Source organism: Myotis myotis, unplaced genomic scaffold (genome assembly GCF_014108235.1).
Source record: "Myotis myotis isolate mMyoMyo1 unplaced genomic scaffold, mMyoMyo1.p scaffold_m19_p_10, whole genome shotgun sequence".
Taxonomy (NCBI): domain Eukaryota; kingdom Metazoa; phylum Chordata; class Mammalia; order Chiroptera; family Vespertilionidae; genus Myotis; species Myotis myotis.
This window is the reverse complement of record NW_023416314.1, coordinates 22134546-22161625: the sequence shown is the minus strand read 5'-3', so window position 1 is coordinate 22161625 and position 27080 is coordinate 22134546. Positions and strand designations below refer to the sequence as shown.

Sequence of the window (27080 nt, the reverse complement as noted above, 5' to 3'; positions counted from 1 at the left end):
GAGTATCCAGGAGAACAAGGTGATGCCACATGCTTCCTCAGCAGCTTCAGGAGCTCTCGCCTTGGGCCAGGAGCCTCTGGGAAAGGAAGATACCCCGTGCTCCCTCACACAAATCAGGGTGCTTCCTGGCTTATGACACATTTCCATTGCATCATATGGGCCTCGATGGAATCCTTTAATCTTTCATCATACTTTTCAAAAAAACACAGGAAGATATCATGAATTAACTGCCCTTAAATCCATGTTAGAGAAATGAGGAGAAAGTTAATGTACAAAGAAATACAATACACAAAAGAAAATATGCAATGTTTCATAAGCTGCATACATTTAAACAAAAAAGTTGGGGGACATGAATTTGGTTATTTGAATTATTAAAAACATTATAAGCAGATTACCTTTTGAATCTTAAAAAGAAAACCTGACTGAAAACATTCAGAGACTGAAAACATTCAGAGACTGGAAACTGATTTAAGACAATTCCCAAGTTCTTACTTATCAAATAAGGTACCAATCAAGAAAAAGATATTTCGGAACTTAAAATTAGGCCTATTCACAATTTAAATGTGGGGGAAAAGGAAAAAAAACAACAACAAACTAACCAAGTAAAGTCAGAATGATCATTTACATTTTATAGTCTTTAATAAAGCACATAAAACTGTACTATTTAATATATTTCTCCATGAACTTTTTGTGAAATTCAGATCGCAGCGTATCGTTAACAAATCTTTTGTCTTTCTTCTGGTCATCCACACCTTTTGCACAGTTCTTGAAAACAACATCATCATCCCACCTGAAGAAAAAGAAAACAAAATGTTCTTATAATGCTTGTATCAGGAGATACACCGTGTGAATTGCAAAGCTTAGTCATTACACAGAAAGGTGGTCAGCATGTATACAGAGGCAGCAATTACATATGCCCCAAAGAAGACAGTAATTTTGCATAGGCTGTGATCTAGCTCTATCACAGCAGAAAGGGCAATTAGAAAGAACATAAAAAACATTCTTGTCACTTCTCCAGTACAAGATGCTTTGACTAACTCAGAAAGCAGAAATATATAAACTTTAATTGCATAAATATCAAATGTTTTCAGTTCTAAAACAAAGAGGCAGTACCTGGTACCACCCTGATTAATACAGACAACTCTAGATGATAACTGACCAATTTACTGTAGTTCAGATTATGCGGTTTTAAGCATTTTATGTACTCTTTCATCAGTTAGCATTTAGTAATCATCCACTGTCGTATCTGCATTTTGGGACAACAAAAGGAGAAGTACTGGCATATAACAATAACGCTCATATATTGGCACACATCTGCATAAACTATGAAGAAACAGAAGCTGAAGAGCTTAGGGCAGGACTGTGGTTGGATTCGTCTGGTTGGGTTTCATAATGCACAAGCATAAAAGAACACCCATGGATGGGCTACAAAATAACGTTTTATAGAAAACCAAGAATGTAATTTCAAAATACCATCTAGCCTATAAAACAAAAATCCACTCTGTAATATATACTCTCACAAATACATATAAAATAGAAGCCATGTGATGTGTTTGTGTGCACCAGTTGCATGCCAGAAGACACTGCACACGGACAATAAGCCAAGAGCATGGCATCCGTGGGAAGTGTCAGGAAGCTCATCGTGGTGCAGGACACAGGTGAGTGAAAAGCTGAGCAGAGCTGGGTCAGTTGTGACCTGCATATTAAGACTGTTCCAGTCGCCACACAATTCTAACTGCATCCAAACAAGGCAGGAGGACAAAGGAGAGTTTAACATCAATATACTCGATGCAGTTTCTCCTCTATCTACCCTCTCAACTCACTCCCAACAGGCTTTTAGCCTCCTTCTCAACATCAACCTGCTCTTCCATGTTGCTAAGTCCAAGGGCCACTTTCCAGCACTCATTTACTTGCCCTGTCATCATTACTTGACCTATCACTCTCCTCTTTTCGAAAGCAAGCCTTGTTTGCTTGGCTTCCAAGACACCCACCAATCTTTTGCTTCACCTCCTTCCTCACTCCGTCTTAGCCTGTTTTTTTTTTTCCTTTTCCTTTTTTCATTTAATCAATATTTACTGGGCATGTAAATACTGGGTAGTATGTACTGGGCACCCAGTATGTTCCAGGTATTGATAGTTAACCACCTATCTACTCTCCAAATGTTATCCAGGACTTGGCCCTCTGACTTCTCCCTCTAGCTGCACTCATTCTCTAGGTGACCTCATCTCGTCTTTGTGGCTTTAGAAAATTTCTGTAAGATGACAGCTCCCAAATTTATTGTCTCTAGCCTGGATTCACTCCAGAACCACTCATCAAGCTACCTAACTCAACATCTCCACGTAGATTTATACAACATTCTGAATTTGACATCTTGTGTCTGTCACCTCTCCCAACCACTTCCGTTTACATTCTTCCCCATCTCTATCCTTTAACATTCAGGTCAAATACTTAGAGTCTGGCCTCTGCTAATGTCAGCTGCCAGGCAATTACTGTCCTTAGCCATGCTGTTGCCATTGTAAGGAGTCGAGTTTTTACTATAAATGAGTTGGGAAGCCACGGGGTAGCCTAAAACAGGAGACTGTGATCTTTCACTTTAAAAGGACCACAACACTGCTGTGTTAGGAAAAAACTGGGGGTGGGGAAGGAGAGTGTGAGCGCGTAAGCAGACCAGTGAGGGCCTGCTTGGACATAGTAGCAGTGGAGCTGGTGAGAAATCATAGATACGTGTGAAAGCTAAGCCTACAGGGTTCCTTGATCACCTTATACAAAATAACCAAGCTTCCTCCCACTCAGCACTTCCTATAAGCTGTTCTGTTTTATTTGCCTATGTATCACTACCTCAAGTACTATATTCAGTTATTATTATTGTTTCACTTCTTAAGGGTGGTAGTGGTTATTTGCTTAATAGTGGTTTTCCTATGTAGCAGATAACTTTATTTAAAAGAATTTTTTAACTGATTTTAGAGAGATGGAAGGGAGAAGGAGGGGGCGAGATGGAGGGACAGAGAAAATATAAATCATCGGTTTGTTGTTCCACTTTAATTATGCACTCATTGGTGCTTCTTGTATACGCCCTGATCAAGGATCGACCCACAGCCTTGGCTTATCGGGATGATATTCAAACCAACTGAGCTTTGTTTATAGTCTCTCCCTCTTCAGCCTTTTACTTCATCCCTCCAAACACGCCCACTATACAGAAGAGTAAATATGGTAGGCTTAAAACTGCTATCCTTAGAAAGGCACCGCTTGCAAGGTTGGCCCTAAGCTAGCATTTGGAAACTTGGACTCTAAGAATCTTCTCACTATCACTGTGCCTAGACCAGGGGTGGGCAAAGTTTTTGACTCGAGGGCCACAATGGGTTCTTAAACTGGACCGGAGGGCCGGAACAAAAGCATGGATGGAGTGTTTGTGTGAACTAATATAAATTCAAAGTAAATATCATTACATAAAAGGGTACGGTCTTTTTTTTTTTTTTTAGTTTTATTCATTTCAAACGGGCCGGATCCGGCCCGCAGGCCGTAGTTTGTCCACGGCTGGCCTAGACTCTTTGTACAAATACTGTGGTTTATGTGGAACACCTGTTTCCCTTATGGGAGTCTGAATTTTGGTATATGCTAGGCAGAGGATACCTCTGTGACATAAAACCCTTGGGCATGGAGTCTCTAAAGGGCTTCCCTGGGCAGATGTTACATTTTCGTTGCCAGGGGAAAAGATGTGCTGTGTGTGGCCCCTCCAGGAAGCGTGCGCCTGGATTCCTTTGATGCCTTTCCCCTTATGATCTGGCTGTGTAACTCTGTCATGAGTACAACTATATGCTGAGGCCCTAATCCTCCTAGTGAGTCTCCGAATGTGAAGGGTGCACTTGGGATCCTTGACACACAGAGCTAAAACGTGAACTTCACAGGGTCAAAGGCTCAGTGCACTGCTCCGTCTCTAATGCTTACAACAGTAGCTGGTACACAGCTGGTTACTGTAAATACCTATGGAAAATATATTATTTCCTCTCATTCTCCTTCTTCCATTATTCCAAAATCAGACACAGATGATTACCAGTGAAAAGTGGAATTTTAAAAGCTTTACACATAGTTTGCTATAAAACTCACATGTGTGTATGTATTTTCAACTGATTACTGTATATAGTACCTTCTTTTAACTTTGAAGTTGGCCTGAGGCTGGGATGGGCCAGTGAGATTAAGGAGAGGGTTTCCACTTAGAATGTTTTCCATACGAATTCTTTCTTCTTCAGCTTTTTGTTCTTGTTCCTGTCAATGACAGAGGAAGATTAGTATTTACTTATAGTAATGTCAGGGTCAATCTTTTTTTTTTTTTAAATATATTTTTATTGATTTCAGAGAGGAAAGGAGGAGAGAGAAACATCAATGATGATAGAGAATCACTGATTGGCTACCTCCTGCATGCCCCCTACTGGGGATCGAGCCCACAATCCGGGCATGTGCCCTTGACTGGAACCAAACCCGGGACCCTCCAGTCTGCAGGCCGACACTCTATCCACTGAGCAAAACCAGCCAGGGCCAGTGTCAATCTTTTATACAACTCATATATTAAAAGACTGCTAGGGATAAGAATTAAGGTAGTGGGTTTTTTTTGTTTGTTTGTTTTCAAGACATACCAGAAAGTTTCCCTTTCCAAAATAAAATAATTTGACATTTTTTAATAATTTGACATTTTTATTATAAATGTTTCATGCATGCCATCATTCATTACTGTCTTCTAACTCTGAAACTCTTCAGATGCATACTTAAATCTTTCTTTTTTGAAGTAATCACGAATTTGCTTATTTTAAGTGAGTAGACCAATAAACATTCTAATAATTCGAGTATACTAGCCTGGCTAGTGTGGCTCAGTGATTGAGTGTTGACCTATGAACCAGGAGGTCACGGTTTGATTCCCGATCAGGGCACATACCCAGGTTTTGGGCTCCATTCCCAGTTAGGGGGCTTGCAGGAGGCAGTCAATCAATGATTCTTTCTCATCATTGATGTTTCTATCTCTCTCCCCCCCTCTCTCTGAAATTAAACATATATTCTAAAATATATGTGTATATATATATACATATACACTAAACATAAAAGACATTTAGCAAAACTATTACCTCAATTTTTAAAAGGCTATACATAACTGAATATAAAAATTTTATTTAGAATTACTAACAATGTAAACATGCATCTCTAAAATTATTGACAAGTTTTATTAACCAAAAAGTATCTCCTAAAATAAGAAACTCTCAAAATTATAATGTTAACATGCATTTCTAGCAATTACTTGAGGCTTATTCATTTTGTCCTTATGACTTGTTATTTCTGTTTCTATACCTCTCATACCTTACCAGTTACAAGCTTATCTTTCTTCACTTTTATTTTAGCATGAACTTCAAATTCAAATCCCCCTCAGTTTCACTCTTAGACTTAGGAAGGTAAAATGTCTAAAAATACATAATCGTAACTTCTAGACCTATCTGATTCCATGCTATCTTATATCTTAACCCAAAGATAAATCCCACTTTGCTGTGTCTTGGGATGATAAATTAATAACTTAATAGAGCATGGAAAAAAAGACTTTCTCCGCCATTCTCTGGAGCACTATCTCAATTCGTTGAGGTTCTGCTTCCCGGCATATGTCGACAGTTTAGCTCAAATAAACTCACAAAAATTCTTAAAAAAAAGAAAGAAAAAAAGACTTTCTGTTAGTCCATTTAAAATAAACCTATGTTGCCCTAGCCGGTTGCTCAGTGGTTAGAATGTCGTTGGCTTGTGGTCCAAGGTTCAATTCCTGGTCAAGGGCATGTACTGGGTTGCAGACTCAATCCCTGGCCCAAGTTGGGGCACGTGTGGGAGGCAACCAATCAATGTGTTTCTCTCCCATCTCTGCTTCTCTCTCTCTCCCTCCTGCCCCCCACTTTCCACAAAAAGAATGGAAAAAAGTTTTCTCAGGTGAGAATTAACAGCAGCAAAATAATAATAAATAAAATAAACTTACGTTAAACCACCTGGAAAAATAACCTGATATTCAGTACAGGTTAATAATACTTCATTTTTTTTTTTAAATTAAATTTATTGGGGAGATATGGGTTAACAGAATTATACAGGTTTCAGATGCACAATTCTACAACACATCATCTGTACACTGTATTGTGTGTTCACCACCCCAAGTCAAGTCTCTGTCCATCACCATTTATCTCCCCTATACCCTCCCCCTCCACAATCACACTTGTCTGTGTCCATGATCTTTTTCTCTTTTTTGCTCAATCCCTCTACGCCCCCTGTCCATCCAGTCTCCGCAACATCCAACTGTGAGCACTGGATTTCATTTTCTTATGAGGCCAAATAACTGGAAGGTGATAAAAATGCAATTTTCAGGGGGAAAAATAATTTAGGCCATTGTTCAGATCTTTAGCGAAGTCAGGAACATCCATCATATATTAAGAACAGACAGCTTTCTATAAATTATGTATTTATTTTTTAACAAATTATATTAATGCTGAAATTTAAAACATTACTCTGAGATGCTAGAAAAATAGGAGCTCAAGTATACAATGTATCCAAACTTATAACAATGTGTGTGATGTAATAAGGTCCTGGCCGTTCTATGTTTGGAATATATGTCCTTTAGAGTTACTGGTTGGTTGCTACACACAGCCCTGGAAAAGATGCCACTCTTTCCATATTCAAGTACCAGGCACATTATGGGGGTCAAATCCAAACCACCTTGTTGTGTAAATAAAGTTTTATTTGAACAGAGTCACATTGATTAATTTAGGTCCTGTCTATGTCTAGAGTTGCTTGTGCTACAACAGGCAGAGCTGAATAGTTGTGACAGGGGCTGTAGCCCACAAGCCTAAAGTAGTTATAACCTGGCCCTTTATAGAAAGTTTCCCAACCTCTGATATAGGCAGACTGGTTTGAAATATTCTTTTAGGACACACACAAAGCAACCACTAGAAAGCCAGTGCAATAGGGAACTAAAACTCAGGCAACTCCAAGAAACACCAACACATTTTTGTACAGAGGTCAGATGAACCTCACAAAATTACAAGATCTTCTAAAACAGTGGTCGGCAAACCGCGGCTTGCGAGCCACATGCGGCTCTTTGGCCCCTTGAGTGTGGCTCTTCCACAAAATACCACGTGCGGGCGCGCACGTACAGTGCGAAGTTGACTTAAAACTTTAAGTAAAGTTTATTAAGTTAATTTTAGGGAACGTTGTGGAGTGAAAGAAGATGTAGTGTCGAGGATTGAGAAAGGTATGTTGAGATGGTTTGGACATATAGAGAGGATGAACGAAAGGAGATGGACGAAACAAGTAAACAAGACGAGTGTGGATGGGAGAGTTGGAAGGGGTCGACCTCAGCAAACGTACCTCAATCAGACTGAGGACATTTTTAGCAAAGGCCAGCTTAGGAGTACCCTAATTAAGTTAATAACAATGTACCTACCTATATAGTTTAGGTTTAAAAAATTTGGCTCTCAAAAGAAATTTCAATCGATGTTGTACTGTTGATATTTGGCTCTGTTGACTGAGTTTGCCGACCACTGGTCTAAAATGTTTATCCTCCTTAAAGGTTAACCATTGCATTTGAATTGCTCATCTGTCTATGTATTCGGAACAATTGCCCTCTAGTGGTGTACAAGTGATTTTAGAAATGTTCTTAAATTCTTTGATTTCTACAATTAGATGTAAAAATTATTAAGCTATTATAGAAGTTATGCTCTCCTGTGCCAAACTCTGATAACTGAGCAGTAAAATATTTTTCTTCTTCCAATCTGAATTCTAGCAGTCTTCAAAGCCTATCCCAATATATACTATTGGGAGAACAGTGAAAAAAAAAAAAATAGGTTGCCCTAACCGGTTTTGCTCAGTGGATAGAGCATCGACCTGCGGACTCAAGGGTCCCAGGTTCGATTCCAGTCAAGGGCATGTACCTTGGTTGCGGGCACATCCCCAGTAGGGGGCGTGCAGGAGGCAGCTGATTGATGTTTCTCTCTCATTGATGTTTCTAACTCTCTATCCCTCTCCCTTCCTCTCTGTAAAAAATCAATAAAATATATTTAAAAGATAGGTTTATGTAAGAGGGATATTTTGCTTGTTCTATAAATATCATTTTATAGTCAAAACCAATTGTTCATTCTTTATTTTGTTCAAGTTGAAGTAAAATCATTATTCCATTGGCATGTTTTTCTTGACACTACTGACAGTCGTTAATAAAAAGATTAATGCAAAAAAACAAAAAAACCCCAAAAAACTAAAACCAAAGCCTATCCCACATTTGATCTCTTTTCTGATGGCCCTTCTGCCAACACATGAACTCTACAACCTCCCTAGATTCCAAACATTAACCTATGCCAGTCTTTTCTCTAAGTCTTCTTCCTCTTTTTTAAACAGAACAATCTTTGGCTCACATGTAATCTTACACAGATGCCATATGCCATAAAAGAGCTGCTCTGTTCTGGTTGAAAGGGGAGACAGCTATCTCTACTTGGTCATCTCATAATGTATCAAGTATCAAAAACATGTTCCGAACAGAACTCATCATCTCTTTTCTCTCCACCTCCCTTCTGTATCACCTCTTTTCTCTCTGCCCATCCTTCTGTATTCCCTGTTCGTGTATGGCACCAACATCTACCCAGAAAATGGGATCATCTTTATTGCCACATCTGATCAGTCAATTTATTTAGTCAATTCTACCTCCTTGATAGCTCCTATCAGCATCCGTTTACTTCTTTCAATTCCAACTCCTATTAAGTATGATTATCATAAATGCATGTGAGGATTATTGGAATAGCTTCTTCCATACTTCTGTCAGAGTAATCTTTCTAAAAATGCATAATCTCACCAATCTCCTGTTGAAATTGACCAGCTGCTCCTATTCTTCAAAACAGAGTCCAAATTCCTTTAGCATTGGTTTACAATGCTTTTTTTAAAAATTGACTTCAGAGAGGGGGAAAGGGAGAGGGAGAGATAGAAACATCGATGAGAGAAAATTATTGATCAGCTGTCTCCTGCATGCACCCTACAGGGAATCCAGCCCACAAGCTAGGCATGTGCCCTGACCGGGAAGCTAACCATGACCTCCTGGTTCAGAGATCAAAGTTCAACCACTGAGCGATGCTGGTCGGGCTCTCTAATGCTTTTGGCCTGTTCCTGCCTCCAATTTCATCTCTTATTGTTATTACTATGGGTCTTATTTAATCCTTACAACTGTCTTTGAGTTAGATATTCTTTTCTCCCATTGTGTGAATTGAGAGACTGTGGAGACTCAGAGAAGTTAGGTGAATTGCCCTAGATTATGTAAAATCTATTGACAGACTGCTTCAACAAGTGCCTGGAAAGAAGGCTGAAGCAGGAAACAGGGAAGACAAGACGATGACCTCATTATATTCGTGAGTTCTTTGTAGGCCATGACTAAATCATTTTTGATTCTTCTGACACTTAATAGACATTAACTAAATGTCTGTTGAGAAAACAAACAAATAAGTGTATAAAGAGCAAGATGAGTATTACATTATTAAGCATGTCTGAACTATTTGGAAAGAATTTCCCACATTACCAAGTGACTTAAAATGCCATAAAAATTTATCAGATTTCTAGATCTACAGGTGATATATCTAGACATACCAGGGACAATTTCCAATATAAGATTTTACTTGATATTAAAAATATTTCTACTTTAGTTTATGAAAGAAGATGTAAATATTTAACACTTTCATTTTACCTTCCTGGCTTGCTCTTCAGCTCTTTCTTTTTTAATTTTTTCTAGTTCTGCCAGAAGAGCTGCAGTATCATCGTCATCACTCTCCTCTTCAAAATCTTCATCTTCATCTTCCTCCTAAAAAAGAATGTGATGGCCCATTGAAGAGAAAATTCACATTATTAATTTTCCCCCCATAAGAATTGCCAGGTCTTTGGAGCAGGATTAATTTTCCCAGTGGGAGAGATAGATGCACCTAGATATTATTAAAATCAACAACTAAACAAAAAACAAAACCCACAAAAAAGCTTATGAAAACTCACTAAAATGTCAACCCCTGTTATGTTTTAGAGATTGTAACAACAAATAGTATAACAAAGTACCTTTCAAATTTACATGGTCAAAGGGAATTTAGACATAAAAATATTTCTAAAACTAGAAAAGTAACACTTTACACTGATATACACAGCACATATATACATAGTGTATCACCCTAAGAATCAAAATAGTTTTATCCAGCCTAAAACTTAGACCTATTAGGATAATCAAAAGTACTAAAAGGGTGCTAACTTCTCAGAAGAAACCAATTTCAAATGGATAATCATTAAATCTCACTGAGTTCCCTCTATTTAATTAACTGAATTATTTAATTCAAGCTGTCCACTCTAGAATTGCTGATTTATGTGCTTAATCAGATGCTACTCATGAAAGATCACTCAGATTTCACTGTAAGTAGAAAACTGCAAATTAATTGTAGGCTGTGGGTTCCATTAAAGTTTCATGTCACTAAAGCACTAACCCTTAAAATCTCCCCCTTAGCTCACTTCCCGCCCTCAGCGCAGAGGGAGCCAGTTAAGCGTGCTGCACTCTGGAGGGGCATCAGCGGTTTCTAAAGTTCAACTTTAGGGGCTGCTACTGATAGAGTGCCCAGTCTGAAGAGTGCCCTCTGGAGATGGAAAACATGGCAGCCCAAACTCTATGGGTAACTATGAGAAATTATTTCTTAGGGAAGCAAATTCTTTAATAAATCACTTCCTTATTTGATTCTCTAGAGATAAAGTTTGATTAACTAGCAACATTTTTTGTTTTAAAATCAACTATAAAGTTTAGCATTTGAATAATAGGTCAGTAAAAATAAGTACAGGGCACTGGTTAAAACCACATGAATAAAAAAATTTCAGAAAACATGATATAAGTTACTATGGAGATGAAAGGAGGAAACAAAACATACATCTGTCAGAGGATCATCTGCATCGAGGTTGGCAGCAGGAATCTGGTCTAGCCGAGGCTTCTTTGACACTGAAGAGGAGGTTGTATGTTCTGGGAAAGACAGACAACGCTTAGCTCACTGAAACAAAGACTGCATTGCTTGTAACATTTAGGGACCTGTGGGTACAAAGAACTTAGATTATGTCTATCATGACACAGGGATCAAAACCACAGTGCCTGCCAAATAAGCCCTTGGTAATAAACATTTGTTGAATAAATTAATGAAAGTATTGATTTTAATATGGGAACTGTAGCCTCTCTCAGGAAATTCAGAGAATAGTTTACATAAGCTAGAAATATATGTCCCTACATGCCTTCCAACAAAAATGGGAGAACTTCATAGGCAGAAACCATGGGGCCTCAAAAAGTCTGGCTCTTATAAATATTTTGATCTAAACTGAAACAATGGCTGCTAAATATCCCCAGGTCATCTTATTCCTTCTATAGAACCATAAGAAGATGGAACTAGAATCAACTTTATTATCACCTTTAATCTAACTAATCTAACCAAATCTGATATCATTTAGTAGTGTTGCAACTCACACCAATATTTAAAAGCAAACACAAATAGTAGCCTATTCCAATTACCAAGTGAAAGAAAAAGTACTGTCAACAATATATATATATATTTTTTAACAGAGAGGATGAGAGAAGGATAGAGAGTTAGACACATCAATGAGAGAGAATCATCGATCAGCTGCCACCTGCACACCCCCAACTGGGGATGTGCCCACAACCAAGGTCCATGCCCTTGACCGCAATCGAACCCGGGACCCTTCAGTCCATAGGCCGACGCTCTATCCACAGAGCCAAACCGGTTAGGGTACTGTCAACAATCTTATGAGACCTATGTGTTGGTACCTCGAGTTGGACGATCTCTATTCTTTTCTCTCGCAGCAACTCTCTCTCTCTCTTCTAATTCTCTCCTGAAGTCACGGTTCCGAACCTCTTCAGGGGCATCCTGAGTGGTCTGTCTGAAGTAGAAACAAACCAGGGCAAAAATGTTTCTAAAAACCCATGGCTGTAGCAATGGAAGATAATACACAAAAAGCAACTTTGTCCTCAAGTCCCTCCAGCACAAAAGAAGGAACTGGAAGAGATATTACCCTAAGCTGAGGGTAACTTATAGGTACCCACATGATATTTGTAATATTTCAAGAATCCCAAAATGAATTACATATATTCCCATAATAAGGCTGGAGATCCATTAAAATGTCTTTATTTTTTGTTAGTAGGTCAACTCAGGAAACATTACAATAACGCTTTATTTTCATATTGATTAGTACTGAGAGTGCATTGTCTCTTGGAAGAAATGTATTACTTTTCCATCTACCTATGGATATTCTTGGTTATCAGGAATTTCTTGGTTAACAGGAATTTCTGCTTAAGAAATATCTGGTAGCTTTTTACAATCCTAGCATATAATTTTAGTGTTAGATATCCTATTACATTCTACTTATATAAAAATAGATGACTTAAGTGATATAACCCAAACATATTACTATCTCATGACCATGCCACTTGCTTTGTGAACAAGAAAATGAAAGTCTTCATTACCTGTATTTTATCTTTGTATGAGAGGGTAGGTCTCTACTTGAATACTGCTTTGAGAGTTGGCTCAAGTCACCTTCTCCTTTTCCTCTCCCGCCTCTCGCAGGTTCAAAAGTTGGCCGAGCTGCAGTTGTCATCTTTTATGCTGTGAAGAAAAATAATATCAAGTTATTTACCAAATGGCAACTTCTCATTTCTTAAAGTATTTAATTAATATCCACCCTTGGGAAATAATTTCCATTAACTCACTCTCCAAAACTTCCTTAAATAACCTCAACACAGAAGTTCTCAAGAAAACAAATGAGGCTCAGGGTGTACAAAGATTAAGGTTCTCAGGTAACTCCTACTTAGCACAAAAAGTTCCGTCGTGAAGATCTGAGTTTGTGTTCCTGTTCTCCTGTCTCTGTGGCCTTGGGCAAGTCACCTAGCTTAAGTTTCTGTCATCTAAGGAACGGGGACATTCTTCATAGAATTATTACGAGACTAGAGGCTCGGTGCACGAATTCGTGCCCAGGCGGGTCCAGCTGGCCCACCCCGATGGGGCCAATGGGGCTGGGCCAACCCTGGGGAGGGGACCCGGGAGGCTGACCTGCCGGCCCCACCCCCTGGTCCAACTCCTGGTCCAGGGGACAACTTGCATATTAGCCTCTTAATATATAGGATTTGAGCAGCAAAGCCCTTGTGAAATACAGTATTGCCACGACTGAGTTTTAAAAATTCTCAACTCCACCAGAGCCCCTGCGGCCCGGCACAACAGAAAACAGGCTAGACACTACAAAAGGGATATTTAAACCTCACACAAAAAGATAATGTCATCACGGTCCCGGGTGAAAGTGTGCTACACCTCAGTAACAGTTACCGGGGGAGCCGGTTTGGCTCGGTGACAGAGCCTCGGCCTGCGGACCAAAGGGTCCCGGTTCGATTCTGACCAAGGAAGGTGCCGCGGCCGCAGGTCCCTCCCCGGCCTGGGCCCTGCTCAGGGCCCCGACAGGAGGCAACCAGTCGATGTGTTTCTCCCAGATCGATACGTACTTCTCCCGTCTTTCCCTTCCTCTTCCACGCTCTCTAAAAACAATGGAAAGATGTCTTCGCGTGAGGACTAAACAACAAAAACAAACACTAACAGTTCCCTGGGCAAAATTCCCCAGCCTTTTGCTGATCCACCTGTTTCTTACGGCAGCCAATAGAGCACAAGTCAGATCTTCTGTAAGTTACAAATTACAATTTAAGGGATGTTCCAAAGGCAGGAACCCCACCCCTAAGGATGCTGATACCCTCGGGGACCCGGCCTTACGCTGCCTTTGGCAATGAACAGCCAAAATAACAGTAAACTAACATAATACAAGTGGCTCCTAAGACCCCGTTAAGCGTCGGAAAAGCAAGTGGGATGAAGGCGGGGATGTGGGGGGAACTGGCACACGTCTCTAGATTTTCAAAAAAGGGAAAGGGAGGTCCGTATCCCGAGGGGGAGACAGTGTTTCCTGCAGCCGGATAATTATTCCCGTCTCCCGGGAGCGCGCCGTCGGGATGTCGGCAGGAACCCGCGGACTTCGCCTCGCCAACTGGGCGAGGGCCGGGGAGGCCCGGACCCCGCGGAGCGCCGTCTGCAGCGCTGCCTTCGCGCTGCGCTCTCCGCGGCGCCCGGGACCCACGCAGGGCCCTCCGCCCGCGGCTCCGATCCCAACCGCCTCCTCCCGCCCCACTCGGACGAGAAAGACAACCTGCTCTCGTCCCTCCGACTCGGCAGCCTCCGGAGATCACACAGACATTTCCATCGACTTTCGGGCTCCCAGAATCCTCTGCATCCGGGGCCACAGCCCAAGACCCGGAAGTGAACGCCAAGCCCTTTGGCCGCCCTTCGGGGGCGGAGGAAGCGACCAATCCGCGGGGGCCGAGGGGGAAGTCGGAGTGACGTCAGCGAGGGGCGGGGCCGAAACGGCCGAGGGGGCGGTCGTTTGAATTCGGTGCCGTAGAGCTGATCTTAAACATCATTTTATACCTCCAAGAACCAATTACTTAATGTCTCTTCCGTCTTTTCCTTCCCCGACCCCCTCCCAGACTCCTTCATTCCGGTACTGCGTGGACGGAAAGCCCCGGGTAGCCGCCACCACGTCCCCGGCTAGCGAGAGGGAGCGTAGAGAAGGATTCCTCCCAACTGTTTAAATCCAACGGCTCCTGCTGCCTCTCTCCAGAGCTAGACCCAACCAGCCTAGAGGGCTGGGCTACGGAAACACTAGTATTTTCATTTAAGTGGATATGAAGAAAGAACAAATAAGTACGGGGGCAACCACGATCTTTATAAAGGTACCATTCCTGCAAAAAAAAAAAAAATATTAGCCTTCAGAGCAAAGGTTGTATTCGTATTGTTTGCTAAAATTTTATGTTTAAAAAAACCTGAGTTCTAGCGGGAGGGGTGGTGTCACGATTTAGAGATTCATTTATGTATGAATTGGCTTCGGGCGTTGGGAGCGGTGGGCCCAACTGCCAGGAGCGCGAGCTGCAGTGATAAGATGGCTCCTCGCGCCATAGGTGAAGTTTTAATAAGGCAGCGAACAGGGGGAAAATCAGCCCTCCTTCCCTCCTCTCCCCGCCTCCGGCCCCCCAGACACTCTGCGAGCAGGGGGTCTTGTTTGCTTAGCGTATCATGCTCTCTCATCGCACAGTGTGTGGCCAGAGTAGATGCTCAATAAATTATTTTGCTAAACAATTGAAAATTCAACTCCCTCGAGTTTCTAATGTAAAAGAGCTCATAAAATTGAACATTAAGATGCTTTTCCCCCTCAGAACTCTTATGTGAAACTTTTAAGTGGGGAAAAAAAGTAGAAAAAGTCCTTTCTTCCATGAAGTTCAAAAATGTCAATATTGATTTTCCTTGCTGAAGGTATCTCTCCCCTCCCCTTACACATCCCCTTGGGGACACTACCATTGCACTGGCTACTCAGCCCCCAGTTTCGAGGTTCCTACTTAAATTCCTCTTCAGTCACTCTTCACGTCCGGTTCCTTTGCAAGTCTTGCCAATGCAACTTTGCAAATTTACCCTGAATTTTGTTCCGCGGTCACTGCCCTAGTCCAAGCCGCTACCATTTTCCGCCTGGATGGTAACTGCCTCCTAGGAGATGTTCCTGCTTGCACTTGTGTCCTACCTGCAATTTTGCAGAGAGCTGCAAGAGGGGCCTTTTAAAGTTGTGAATCGGGTAGTGTTATCTCCTGCATAGAGATCCATTGCAGTTAGAACAACGATTAAATTTTTTAATGTGGCCCGAGGACCCATCCGGCGTGGCCTGGCCTGCCTGTCGCCCTGGCTTTTCTAATCGGTCACTATCTTCCACACTTAAGGTCTAGCGCCACAGCCAAGCAGGCGTTTCTGTTTCACACACAAGGACAGATTTCTTTACATGAGCTTTTCTCTGCTGCCTGTGCCCCAGAATAGCTACTAGGGCCCTTCAGGTCTCAGTCCAAATGTCACTTCCTCAGTGAGGTTTTCCCTGGCATCTAAATTTGCACCCCAAATTTGCACACACATATACCACCACCTTACCCTGCTTTGTTTTTCATACTATGACCTCTATTTATGATTTGTGTATTGCTTTGTGTCTTGTCTGAGAGCCAGCATAGAAAAGTCATTAAAAGGGAAAGAGAGCGATAGCCTGACTGGTTTGGTTCTAAATTCCAGTTCTGCCCTTTCCTTGCTGTGTAATCTTAGGCAAGCTGTTCTTCCTTTCTGTGCTCTCAGTTTCCTCATGTGTAAAACGGGAATAATTCTAGTTTGTACTTCATAATGTTATTATAAGAATTAGTGGATTAATACTTACTTGTAAAGCACGTAAACTGTCTCAGAAAACAGTACTTGTTAAATAAATGTTAGCTATTATTATAATTAATATTATTTTTATTATTATTGTCTATCTTCCTGTATTAGAACATAAGTTCCAGGAAAGCAGGAACCTTGTCTCTCTTGTTCACTGGTGTATCCTCTGCATATAGAACAGTGCCTGGCAAATAATAGGTGCCGAGTAAGTATTTGTTGAATGAATGAATGATTGATACACTGTGAAGTGGAGGAATGAAGTAACAATGGCAAGGTGTGACACAATGACAGCAAATACTTCTTGCTTTTATATTCCAACTGCCCTTATCGGCCCCGAGCCAATCACCCAGATTCATTTAACTGCTAGCCTACCACCTAATCTTTTCATCATCAACCACAGTTAAATAACATCAACATATAATCAGTTCACAAAATTAAAAAGCTTTGACTTAAATGGTCTGAAAGTATTAATAAGGAAAAGAAAGTAAACACTGTTTTTATTTGTGATTTTAAAGTGCTAATAAACGAAACTATAAAGCCTTTGACTTAAATGGTTACGTAGATTCCATTTATAAGTGAGAGCATGTGACACTTGCCTTTCTCTGACTGGCTTATTTCACTTAGCACAATACTCTCCAGGTCTCTCCATGCTGGCTCAAAGGGTAAGAGAGCCTTTTTTTTAATTTAAATATATTTTTATTGATTTCACAAAGGAAGGGATAGGGAGCGAGAGAAAGAAACATCACTGATGAAGGAGATCCTTTTTTACAGTCGCATAGTGTTCCATGGTATAAATGTACCACAGCCTTTTACCCATTCACTGACTGATGGGCTCTTGGGCTGTTTCCAGATCTTAGCTCTTGTAGATAGCGCTGCTATGAATATAGGGGTGCATAATTCTTTCTGATTCGTGTTTTCAGAGTCTTAGGATTTATACCTGGAAGTGGGGTCCCTGGGTCAACTAGCAGTTCCATATTTAATTATTTGGGGAAACTCCACTTTGTTTTCCGTAGTGGCTGTATCAGTTTGCATTCCCACCAGCAGTGCACTAGGGTTCCCTTTTCTCCACATCCTCACCAGCACTTGTCATTTGTTGATTTGTTGATGGTAGCCATTCTGACAGGTGTGAGGTAATACCTCACTGTTATTTTAATTTGCATCTCTCTGATAATTAGTGATTTTGAGCATTTTTTCATGTGTCTCTTGACCATCTATATGACCTCTTTGGAGAAGTGTCTATTTGGGTCCTTTGCCCATTTTTTAATTAGATTGTTTGTCTTCCTTTTGTGTAGTTGTATAAGTTCTTTATGTATTTTGTAAATTAACCCCTTATTAGATATATCATTGGCAAATATTGTTCTCCCATACAGTGGGATCCCTTTTCATTATGTTGATGGTTTCTTTTCATATAATCTCACTTATATGTGGAATCTAATGAACTGACAAACAAAATAAATCCGGAGACACGAAGCATGGAACAGATTGATGAATCTTACAGGGAAGGGGGATGAGGGTGGGGCTTGGGAAGAGATTAATCAAAGAATGTATATGCATATAAGCATAATTACAATAGTGTGATAGGCCTGGTGGGGGCAGGGGTAGGGTGGTAGGGGGCAATGGGGGGGGGGGAAGAGGGACATCTAGCCCTGGCCTGTTTGGTTCAGTGGTTAGAGCGTCAGCCTGCAGACCAAAGGGTCATAGGTTCCATTCCCGGGGCATGTACCTCCCAGGAAGGCAGCCAATTGATGTCATGTACATATTTCTCTCTCATCCTCTCCCTCCCTCCCTCCCCTTTTTCCCTTTCCCCCTCCTCCTCCTCTTCCACTCTCTAGAAATCAATGGAAAAAAATATCCTCAGGTGAAGATTTAAAAAGGGGGGGGGGGAAGATCTATAATACTTAAACAATAAAGATAAATTTAAAAATAAATGGCTGCTTAGGAAAAAAAGGTGAAATGTAAGTTTACTAAAAATTTAAAATTCACTTTATCAGCTACCTTTGCTGGCAAAAAAAAAAAAAAAAAATCATATAACCTCTGAAGAATTCTCATTTTAAACCAATTACCACAAAAATCTTCTTGGGCCTTTAATTTTGCCTACTAGTCCTCTTACACTTCCCTAATTCTTTATTTTCCCACTCTGCAATAATATAATTCCTACATTCCTCTCTCCTTAAATCTACATGCGTCTTTCACCCTCTTTCCCTTCCCCGTCCTCTCCCAGCAGTAGATGATATCCTGCTTTTTCTGGGAAAATGAAAGCTTTAAACAAGAGCTCCTCATCTGCTGTCCAGCGTATCCGCCACACTGCCTTTGGCTGTGCCCATACCCCCAGCTTCCCATGTGTCAGGAGAGATGAGGTGACCCAGACCTTTACACTTTTCTGGATCCCAGTCCCTCTGGGTCCCACTGGCATCCTGCTATATTTTCTATCTCATAATCTATTAATATATCCCTTTAAGATCATTCTTAGCAGCTTTTGGATATGGTGTAGTATATCTTAATCTTAACAATTGCTTCTTCATTTTAATATGAAAATATTTTAATTTGATGTGAAGAGGATGTTTTATTTAATAACTGTGATAGCAAAACAGATTATTCTTACTGCAGAATGTAATGTAGTAATTCGAGCTACAAAGCCAATACAAATACTACATCCAGTTGAATTGAACACCCAAAAGGAAAACAAATAACCATAGAAATCTTAAGAAGAAAATTTAAGAGACTATTTATACAACCTAGGGTTTGTAAAGAATTTCTGATCAAGGCTGAACATCTGAGAGCTATAAAAGAAATCATTTTTTTTAAATATATTTTATTGATTTTTTACAGAGAGGAAGAGAGAGAGATAGAGAGTTAGAAACATCGATCAGCTGCCTCCTGCACATCCCCCACTGGGGAAGTGCCCACAACCCAGATACATGCCCTTGACCGGAATCGAACCCGGGACCTTTCAGTCCGCAGGCCGATGCTCTATCCACTGAGCCAAATTGGTTTCGGCAAAAGAAATCATTTTTAAAATTCATCTATATATACATGTAATTTTATGGCAGAAGATATCAAAAGCAAAGTCAACAGATAAATGTCAGATTAGCAGGTAAATTTTGTAATGACTCTAACATATAAAGGGTTACGACTACCACTATTACTGCTAAGACACATATATAAAAAATACAAACAACCCAATAAAAAAACTGAGTTATGAATATAAATAGGCCATTCAGAAAGAGCAATTCTAAATAGATAATAAACATGAAAGACACTCAACCTCCCCATTAAGAAAATGAAAGTAAACTAACAATTATCATATTTCAGCATTAGCTTGGCAACAATTTTAAAAAATTTATACAGTTGGGCTTGGCCAGTGTGGCTCAGTGAGCATAGGCCCATGAACTAGGAGGTCATGGGTTTGATTCCCGGTCAAGGGCACATACCTGGGTTGTGGCTCAATCACCATTTGGGGGTGGGGATTCTCATCATTGATCTACTTTTTTTTTTTTAAATAAGGAGCTATTGTTAAGGTTAAGACATACTATATTATATCCAAAAATATATATATTTTAAAATATATTTTTAATTGATTTCAGAGAGGAAGGAAGAGGGAGAGAGAGATAGAAACATCAGTGATGAGAGAAAATCATTGATTGGCTGCCTCCTGCCCTCCCCTGACTGGGGATCAAGCCCACTATCCGGGCATATGCCCTTGACTGGGATCAAACCTGGGACCCTTCAGTCCCCAGGCCGATGCTCTATCCACTGAGCCAAACTGGCTAGGGCTTAAAAAGAATTTAATATAGTTGGGGTGGGGGAGGAGATGGAGGGGGGTAAAGGGGATAAATGGTGATAGATAGAGACTTGGGGTGGTGAACACAATACAGTGTACAGATGATATATTGTAGAATTGTGCACCTGAAATCTGTATTAATTTTGTTAACCAGTGTCACCCCAATAAATTTAATAAAAAGGAAAAAAATTGCCCTAAAAAATAAAATACAATTAGAAGGGGTTGGGAGAAAAGGGGATCCAGTCAGACAGTAGGGAGGCATTGACTCTATTTCCTTCACAGTAAAAGTTAAAGATGCTCACAGTGAAACCTACAAGGCTCTCCTCAAACTAGTTGACCTGTCATTTTAATATATATGTGTGTGTATATATATATATTTTATTGATTTCAGAGCAGAAGGGAGGAGAGAGATAGAAACATCCCCCTAATGGGGATTGAGCCCACAACCCAGGCATGTGCCCTGACCAGAAATCAATTTCTCACCAGAAATCGAACCCAGGATGTCTTGGTCCAATGGACGAAGCTCAACCCACTGAACTACACCAGCTGGGCTAGTTGATTGGGCCTCTCTAGGCTACAAACCTTCCTGTGTTGTTTGATTGTAGCTCCTGCCTTAGGGTCCTTACATTAGCTATTTCCTTGGCCAGTAGTAGGAATAATACTATTGCCTGTATTAATCAAGTCTTTGTTCAAATGAGGCCAACCAATCATGCAGCCTTATTTAAAGTTGCAGTCCTCCCACTTTGTCCTGTAACATCCTGCACTCCTTATTTCCCTTGTCCTGCTCTACTTTCTTTTTTCATGTAGCACATATCATTTTCCATGATCCTATATAATTTAATCACATTTATTATTTCTTTCTCTATCTACCTTGTTTTCCAAATGGGTGAATAACTGAATGAATGGGTGAATGAGTTTTAACAGGAAAAAAATCACATATTGCTCTAAAAAGTATTGCTTTCATCTTTTTATATTTTAAAGGAGAAAAAGTAATTTACATTCTGCTAGTCTGAAATTTAGATTTGAAATAAAGATACACCAAAGCTCAAAAGATTTCTTTTTAGGAAAGAATCTCTAAATGAAAAATCATGTGATTATCAGGCTCTGCATGTCCCTCAGGATTCTCATTCAGTCAGCCCCACCACAAACTAATCACAACTCCAGTTTAATCCATTTTTCCCTAATTCTAATAAATTCCCTCATTTACAACATTAACCAGCCTGCAAAATTCAAAAATTTTGCTTGAAAATGTTTCTTTGAGGCTTTAATTAAGAAAATGGAGGGAAAAAACCGTTGGTCACAAGTCATAAGTCACTTTGAAAAATAAATAAATAGCCCTAGTATGTTTGGCTCAGTACTCTTGACTGAAATCAAACCCGGGACCTTTTGGTCCACAGGCCAATGCTCTATCCACTGCAGGCTCCTCCCCTGCCTGGGCCCTGGTCTGGTGCAGGAGGCAACCAATCAATGTTTTCTCTTTCCCTCTCTCTTCCACTCTCTCTCAAAATCAATGTAAAAATATCACTAGGTGAGGATTAAAAATAAATATAAATAATGGCATCATTTAAAAAATTTTAACCTGAAAATTACCAATTTTCTGCCGAAACCGGTTTTGCTCAGTGGTTAGAGCGTCGGCCTGCGGACTGAGGGGTCCCAGGTTCGATTCCGGTCAAGGGCATATACCTGAGTTGCGGGCATATCCCCAGTGGGAGATGTGCAGGAGGCAGCTGATCGATGTTTCTCTCTCATCGATGTTTCTAACTCTCTATCTCCCTTTCTCTCTGTAAAAAATCAATAAAATATATTTTTTAAAAAATTACCAATTTTCTAATATGAAAAGTTGGTGCTTTAATCTCTTTTGACTAGTGAAAAGAACAAGAAAATAAGGTAGCTTGTTTTCTACTAACAAAATCCTGATTTTAAATTAAGACATTCTGCCTGGTGGGTGTGGCTCAGTGGTTGAGTGTTGACCTATGAAGCAGGAGGTCATGGTTCATTTCTCAGGGCACATGCCTGGGTTGCAGGCTTGATCCCCAGTGAGGGGCGTGCAGGAGGCAGCTGATTAGTGATTCTCTCTCGTCATTTGTGATTCTCTCTCTCCCTCTCCCTTCCTCTCTGAATCAATAACAATATATTAAAAAATAAATAAAATAAATGAGGACATTCTGGGGCCCAGAGAGATGAATTCCTGGAGATAAATTAAATTTGCTGATGGTCCATGCTAGATTACTGGCTAATATAGTTTAACCAGCTCTTACCTAATCTGAGCTCATGGCTACCTCACTAGCTGGCTAAAACAATTAAAAACAAACATTAAGAAACAGTTCAAACTTAACTAAAGTATAGAAAATAAAGGTATAGAGAAAGATACTCCAGGCAAATTCTAAACAAACTTTATGTAGCAATATTAATTACAAAAGTATTCTTTAAATAGAATAGCATTAATAAGGACATTAGTAGGGGCATCTTGTTGCATCACAAAGAAAACTCCACTAGGAAAATATTACAATCATCAACACATAAGCAACTATGTAACCACATGGTCTGGAAAAATATAAAGCAAAAATAATTAAAGGAAAAACACAAATCTGCAATTGTGGGAATTTTTAACACAACTTCTCAGATTGATAGATCAACAACTTAATATTGATGAATTGTGTGCATAGATATATATAGTTATTGTATTTATATATGCATAAAATCCTTTAACAAAAGAAGAGAATGAAAAAGAGCATCCTTGCCTTTTTCCTGATCTGAAAGGGAAAGCTTTTATTTTATTTATTTACTAGAGGCCCGGTGCACAAAAATTTGTGCACTGTGGGTCAGGATGGGGGGGGGGGCGGGGGGGAGTCCCTCAGCCCGGCCTGTGCCCTCTCGCAGTCTGGGACCCCTCAGGGGATGACCACCTGCTGGCTTAGGCCTGCTCCCCGGGGGATTGGGCCTAAGATGCCAATCAGACATTCCTCTGGCAGCCCGGCAGCCCTTGGGGGATGTCCACTTGCCAGTGGGGAGCAGACCTAAACTGCAGTCGGACATCCTTAGTGCTGCTGAGGAGGCAGGAGAGGCTCCCACCACCACTGCTGTACTGGCAGCCATCAGCCTGGCTTGTGGCTGAGCAGAGCTTCTCCCATGTGAGAGCACCCTGACCACCAGAGGGCAGCTCCTGCATTGAGCGTCTGCCCCCTGGTGGTCAGTTGTGTCATAGTGACCAGTCATTCCCAGTCCTTCTGCTGTTAGGGTCAGTTTGCATATTGCCCTTTTACTATATAGGATAGAGGCCTGGTGCACGGGTGGGGGCCGGCTGGTGTACCCTGAAGGGTGTCCGGATCAGGGTGGGGGTCCCGCTTGGGTGCCTGGCCAGCCTGGATGAGGGGATGATGGCTGTTTGCAGCTGGTCACACCCCCTTCAGGGTGGGGGTCCCCACTGGGGTGCCTGTCCAGTCTGGGTGAGGGGCTGAGGGCTGTTTTCAGGCTGGCGGGTGACTGAAGCTCCCAACCTCTCCCTTTTTTCTTTTTATTCTGGGATTTATTTACCTTCTATGGCTGTCACTGCAACTGAGAGCCGGCTTTAGCTCTGAGGCTCGGCTCCAGCTCTGAGACCTCAGCTGCTGAAAGCAGGTATCTGGGTTTGTTTAGCTTCTATAATTGCAACATTGTTTCTTAGAGTGCAGCTCAGAGGCCGGCAGGGGCAGGCGGGGAACCTTGGCTTCCTCCATCACTGGACCAAGCAAGCCTCCTGTTCGCTTCAGCTGCCTGGCTGCTGGCCACCATCTTGGTTGACAGTTAATTTGCATATCGCCCTGATTAGCCAATGGGAAGCGTGTCAGAGGCACGGTTAATTACCATGTTTGTCTATTATTAGATAGGATTTCAGAGAGGAAGGGAGAGAGAGAGATAGAAACATCCGTGATGAGAGAGAATCATTGATTGGCTGCTTCCTGCGTGCCCCACATGGGATTGAGCCCAAAACCCAGACATGTGCCCTGACTGGGAATCGAACTGTGACCTCCTGGTTCATAGGTCAACGTTCAACCACTGAGCCACACTGGTGGGCCGGGCAGGAAAGCTTTTAACTTTTTACTATTAAGTATCATGTTTACTGAAAGTTTTGGATGCAATTTATTCAATTAAAAATATCCTACAATTTTTAGTTTGCTAAATGGATAGTGAATTTTATCAAATACTTTTCTGCATCATCTAATCTGTTAGTGTGTTTTAGGATATTAATTTATTTGTTTAACTATCACCTGACCTTTAATTCCTGGAATAAACCTATTCTTAATCATAATAAATATACTGCAGGAATCAGTTCACTTAGATTCTATTAGGACTTTTCATCTATACTCATAAATGAAATTGGCCTATTACTTTCCTTTTTCATAGTGTGCTTTTGGACACTGGTATCATAAAGTTTGTATCATAAAATATGTGGGGGCCCTGGCTGGGTAACTCAGGTGGTTAGAGTATCCTGATACATTAAGGTTGTGTGGGTTGGATCCCTGGTCAGGGCACATACAAGAATCAACCAATGAATACATAAATAAGTAGAGCAACAAATCAATGTTCCTCTCTCTCTCTCTCTCATCAATAATTTTTTTAAAATATGGGGGAAATTTTCTTTTTCTTTTCTCCAGGAAAATTTTGTCTAAGTTGGAATTAAATTTGTTGGTGTAGCCATCTGGTCCTACAGTTTTCTTTGTGAAAAGAGTTTTGACTATTCCTTCAATTTCCTTGATGGTTATAGATAAACTCACATTCTGTTTCTTCTTGTGTCAATTTTGCAGTTGTGTTTTTCTGAGAATTTATTTCATTTAAATTTTAAAATATATTGGCTTAAAGTTGTTCATATTATATTTTATTTTTTATGACTTTAGCACATATGGTGATGAACTCTTTATCTTTCCTAACATTATTTGTACCTGCTAATTTTGGTCTTTATCATTTGCACCAGAGGTTTGTCAATTTTACTAGACTTTTCAAAACACCAACATTTGCTTTTATTCATCCTCTGTATTTTATATTGGTTTTCTATTTCTTTAATTTCTTGTCTTATTTTTATTATTTTCTTTCTTCTGCTTTCTTGGCTGTAGTTTTTCTCTAACTTCCTGAGATGGATGCTTAGCTCATTTAATTTTTCAACTTTTTTTTTTTAAATCCTCACCCAAGGATACTTTTTTCCTTTTTTTGTTTTTTAAGAGAGAGAGTGGAAGGGAAGAAGGAGGGGAAAAAGAGAGAGAGAGAAACATCAGAGTGTGATACTGACACATCAATTGGTTGCCTCCCACACTCACCCTGTACGGAGATCTAACCTGCAAGAGCAGCCTTTCTCTTCTTAGCTATTTATTTCAGCCTATAAATCTCACTGCTTACCAGTACCCTACAAGATTTAAAATATAGAATATTTACTCTCATTTATTGAAGTATTTTCTAATTTCCATTTTTATTTCTTTCTGATTAAAGATTTATTTATTTAGAAATGTAGTTGCTCTAGCCAGTTAGGCTCAGTGGATAGTGTCAGCCTGTGGACTGAAGGATCCCAGGTTCCATTCCAGTCAAGGGTACATGCCTGGGTTGCAGGCTCAATCCCCAGTAGAGGGATGTGCAGGAGGCACCAATCAATGATTCTCTTTCATCATTGATGTTTCTATCTCTCTCTCCTTCTCCCTTCCTCTCTGAAATCAACAAAAATATCTAGCAAACCCCCAATTTTGTAAAAGAACACTAGGAATCAAGCCTGCAACTTGGGCATGTGCCCTGACCAGGAATCAAACTATGACCTCCTGGTTCATAGGTCAACACTCAACCACGCTGGCCGAGCTCTAGTTATATCTTTAATATTAATTTCCCTTTATTGTTTTGTGGTCAGAGAACATGTTCTTCCTGCTTTCAGTCCTTTGATAATTGTTAAAACTTGTTTTATGGCTACAGTTTTATGACCAATTTTGTAACATTTCCATGTACTTAGAAAAAAATTATATTCTGTAGTTTGGGATTACAAAGTTCAATATGTGCCCAGTAGGTCAATTTTTTTGCATTGCTCAAATATTTTATATTGCTATTTTAACTGCTTGATCAATTAGTACCTATCTCCCCTGAGTTCCTGTCATTCTCAAAGTATCTCCAATTGGGTGATGAATGATAGGATATAACTTAAAGTTAGAACAACGCTTATTAAAATATAATAGGATTTCTACTGACTCAGTCAATATTTAACATTTTACTAGAGATCATATGTAACTATATATGATTTCCACTCTGGCCCAGCTTCAAAATAAAAAAAGAATAGGAGCTATGGCTACTAGAAAAGAAGAGACATAATTTTTACATTTTTCCCCAAAATTATGATTATCTATATGGTAAACTCTAGAATCAATGGTCAAGCTAGCTGAACTAGTAGGAAATATGAGAGATAGGGTTTAAAAAGACATAGAAGATCATTAAATAATAAAACTTAATAGAAAAACATGTCTATTTACATATAACTGAAAAAATTATCCAGTTCCTAAGACTATATCTAAGGAAACAAAGACATTATCTTTATGGGTAAAATTCTGAAACTTTATTTTTTATTTTAAAAAAAATATATATTTTATTGATTTTTTTATAGAGAGGAAGGGAGAGGGATAGAGAGTTAGAAACATCGATGAGAGAGAAACATTGATCAGCTGCCTCCTGCACACTCCCTACTGGGGATGTACCCGCAACCAAGTTACATGCCCTTGACTGGAATCGAACCTGGGACCCTTGAGTCCGCAGGCTGATGCTCTATCCACTGAGCCAAACCGGTTAGGGCCTGAAACTTTATTGAAATACATACAAGATTCAATTAAGTGGAAGATCAGTTAAAGGGTGGAAATGCTCAATATGAGAGCTATGCCCAACCCCAATTTTTCTTTTAGCTTCATGCAATTTCAATTTAAATCAATAGGGTTTTTATAGAACTTGACAAGTATATTCTAAAATGA

The 27080-nt window shown here is 40.2% G+C and overlaps 2 protein-coding genes across 4 annotated transcripts in view; one reads left to right on the top strand and one right to left on the bottom strand.

Annotated features, from left to right (window-relative positions):
* Positions 1-603: 603 nt before the first annotated feature.
* CWC15 (CWC15 spliceosome associated protein homolog) lies at positions 604-14394 on the bottom strand. 3 transcript variants are annotated; one of them, XM_036324646.1, is made up of 8 exons: positions 14248-14359; positions 13559-13591; positions 12533-12671; positions 11837-11949; positions 10938-11026; positions 9731-9844; positions 4145-4263; positions 604-790 (listed from the first exon to the last, which is right to left on the bottom strand). In XM_036324646.1, the coding sequence occupies exons 3-8, from the start codon at positions 12661-12663 to the stop codon at positions 661-663; spliced, it is 696 nt and encodes a 231-aa protein (XP_036180539.1). In that variant the 5' UTR covers positions 12664-12671; positions 13559-13591; positions 14248-14359; the 3' UTR covers positions 604-660. The 3 variants fall into 3 exon arrangements, with proteins under 3 accessions (XP_036180539.1, XP_036180538.1, XP_036180540.1); XM_036324645.1 differs by lacking the exon at positions 13559-13591 and having other exon boundaries at positions 14248-14394; XM_036324647.1 differs by lacking the exons at positions 13559-13591; positions 14248-14359 and adding an exon at positions 12790-13438.
* Positions 14395-14495: 101 nt separating this feature from the next.
* KDM4D (lysine demethylase 4D) overlaps positions 14496-27080 on the top strand; it is a 35820-nt gene continuing 23235 nt past the window's right edge. Inside the window, exons 1-2 of the mRNA XM_036324644.1 lie at positions 14496-14830; positions 16446-16539. The gene's annotated coding sequence lies outside the window, so the exon portion shown is untranslated. The remainder of the gene's footprint in view (positions 14831-16445; positions 16540-27080) is intronic.

What these genes read in the sequence shown, in the direction of transcription:
- CWC15 (XM_036324645.1), bottom strand. Translation starts at nt 12,663, where the DNA reads ATGACAACTGCAGCTCGGCCAACTTTTGAACCTGCGAGAGGCGGGAGA. An exon ending in TAGAGATCGTCCAACTCGAG is followed by an intron (nt 11,027 to 11,836) that starts GTACCAACACAT and finishes TGTCTTTCCCAG; the next exon opens with AACATACAACCTCCTCTTCA. An exon ending in CTGAAGAGCAAGCCAGGAAG is followed by an intron (nt 4,264 to 9,730) that starts GTAAAATGAAAG and finishes TGTCATTGACAG; the next exon opens with GAACAAGAACAAAAAGCTGA.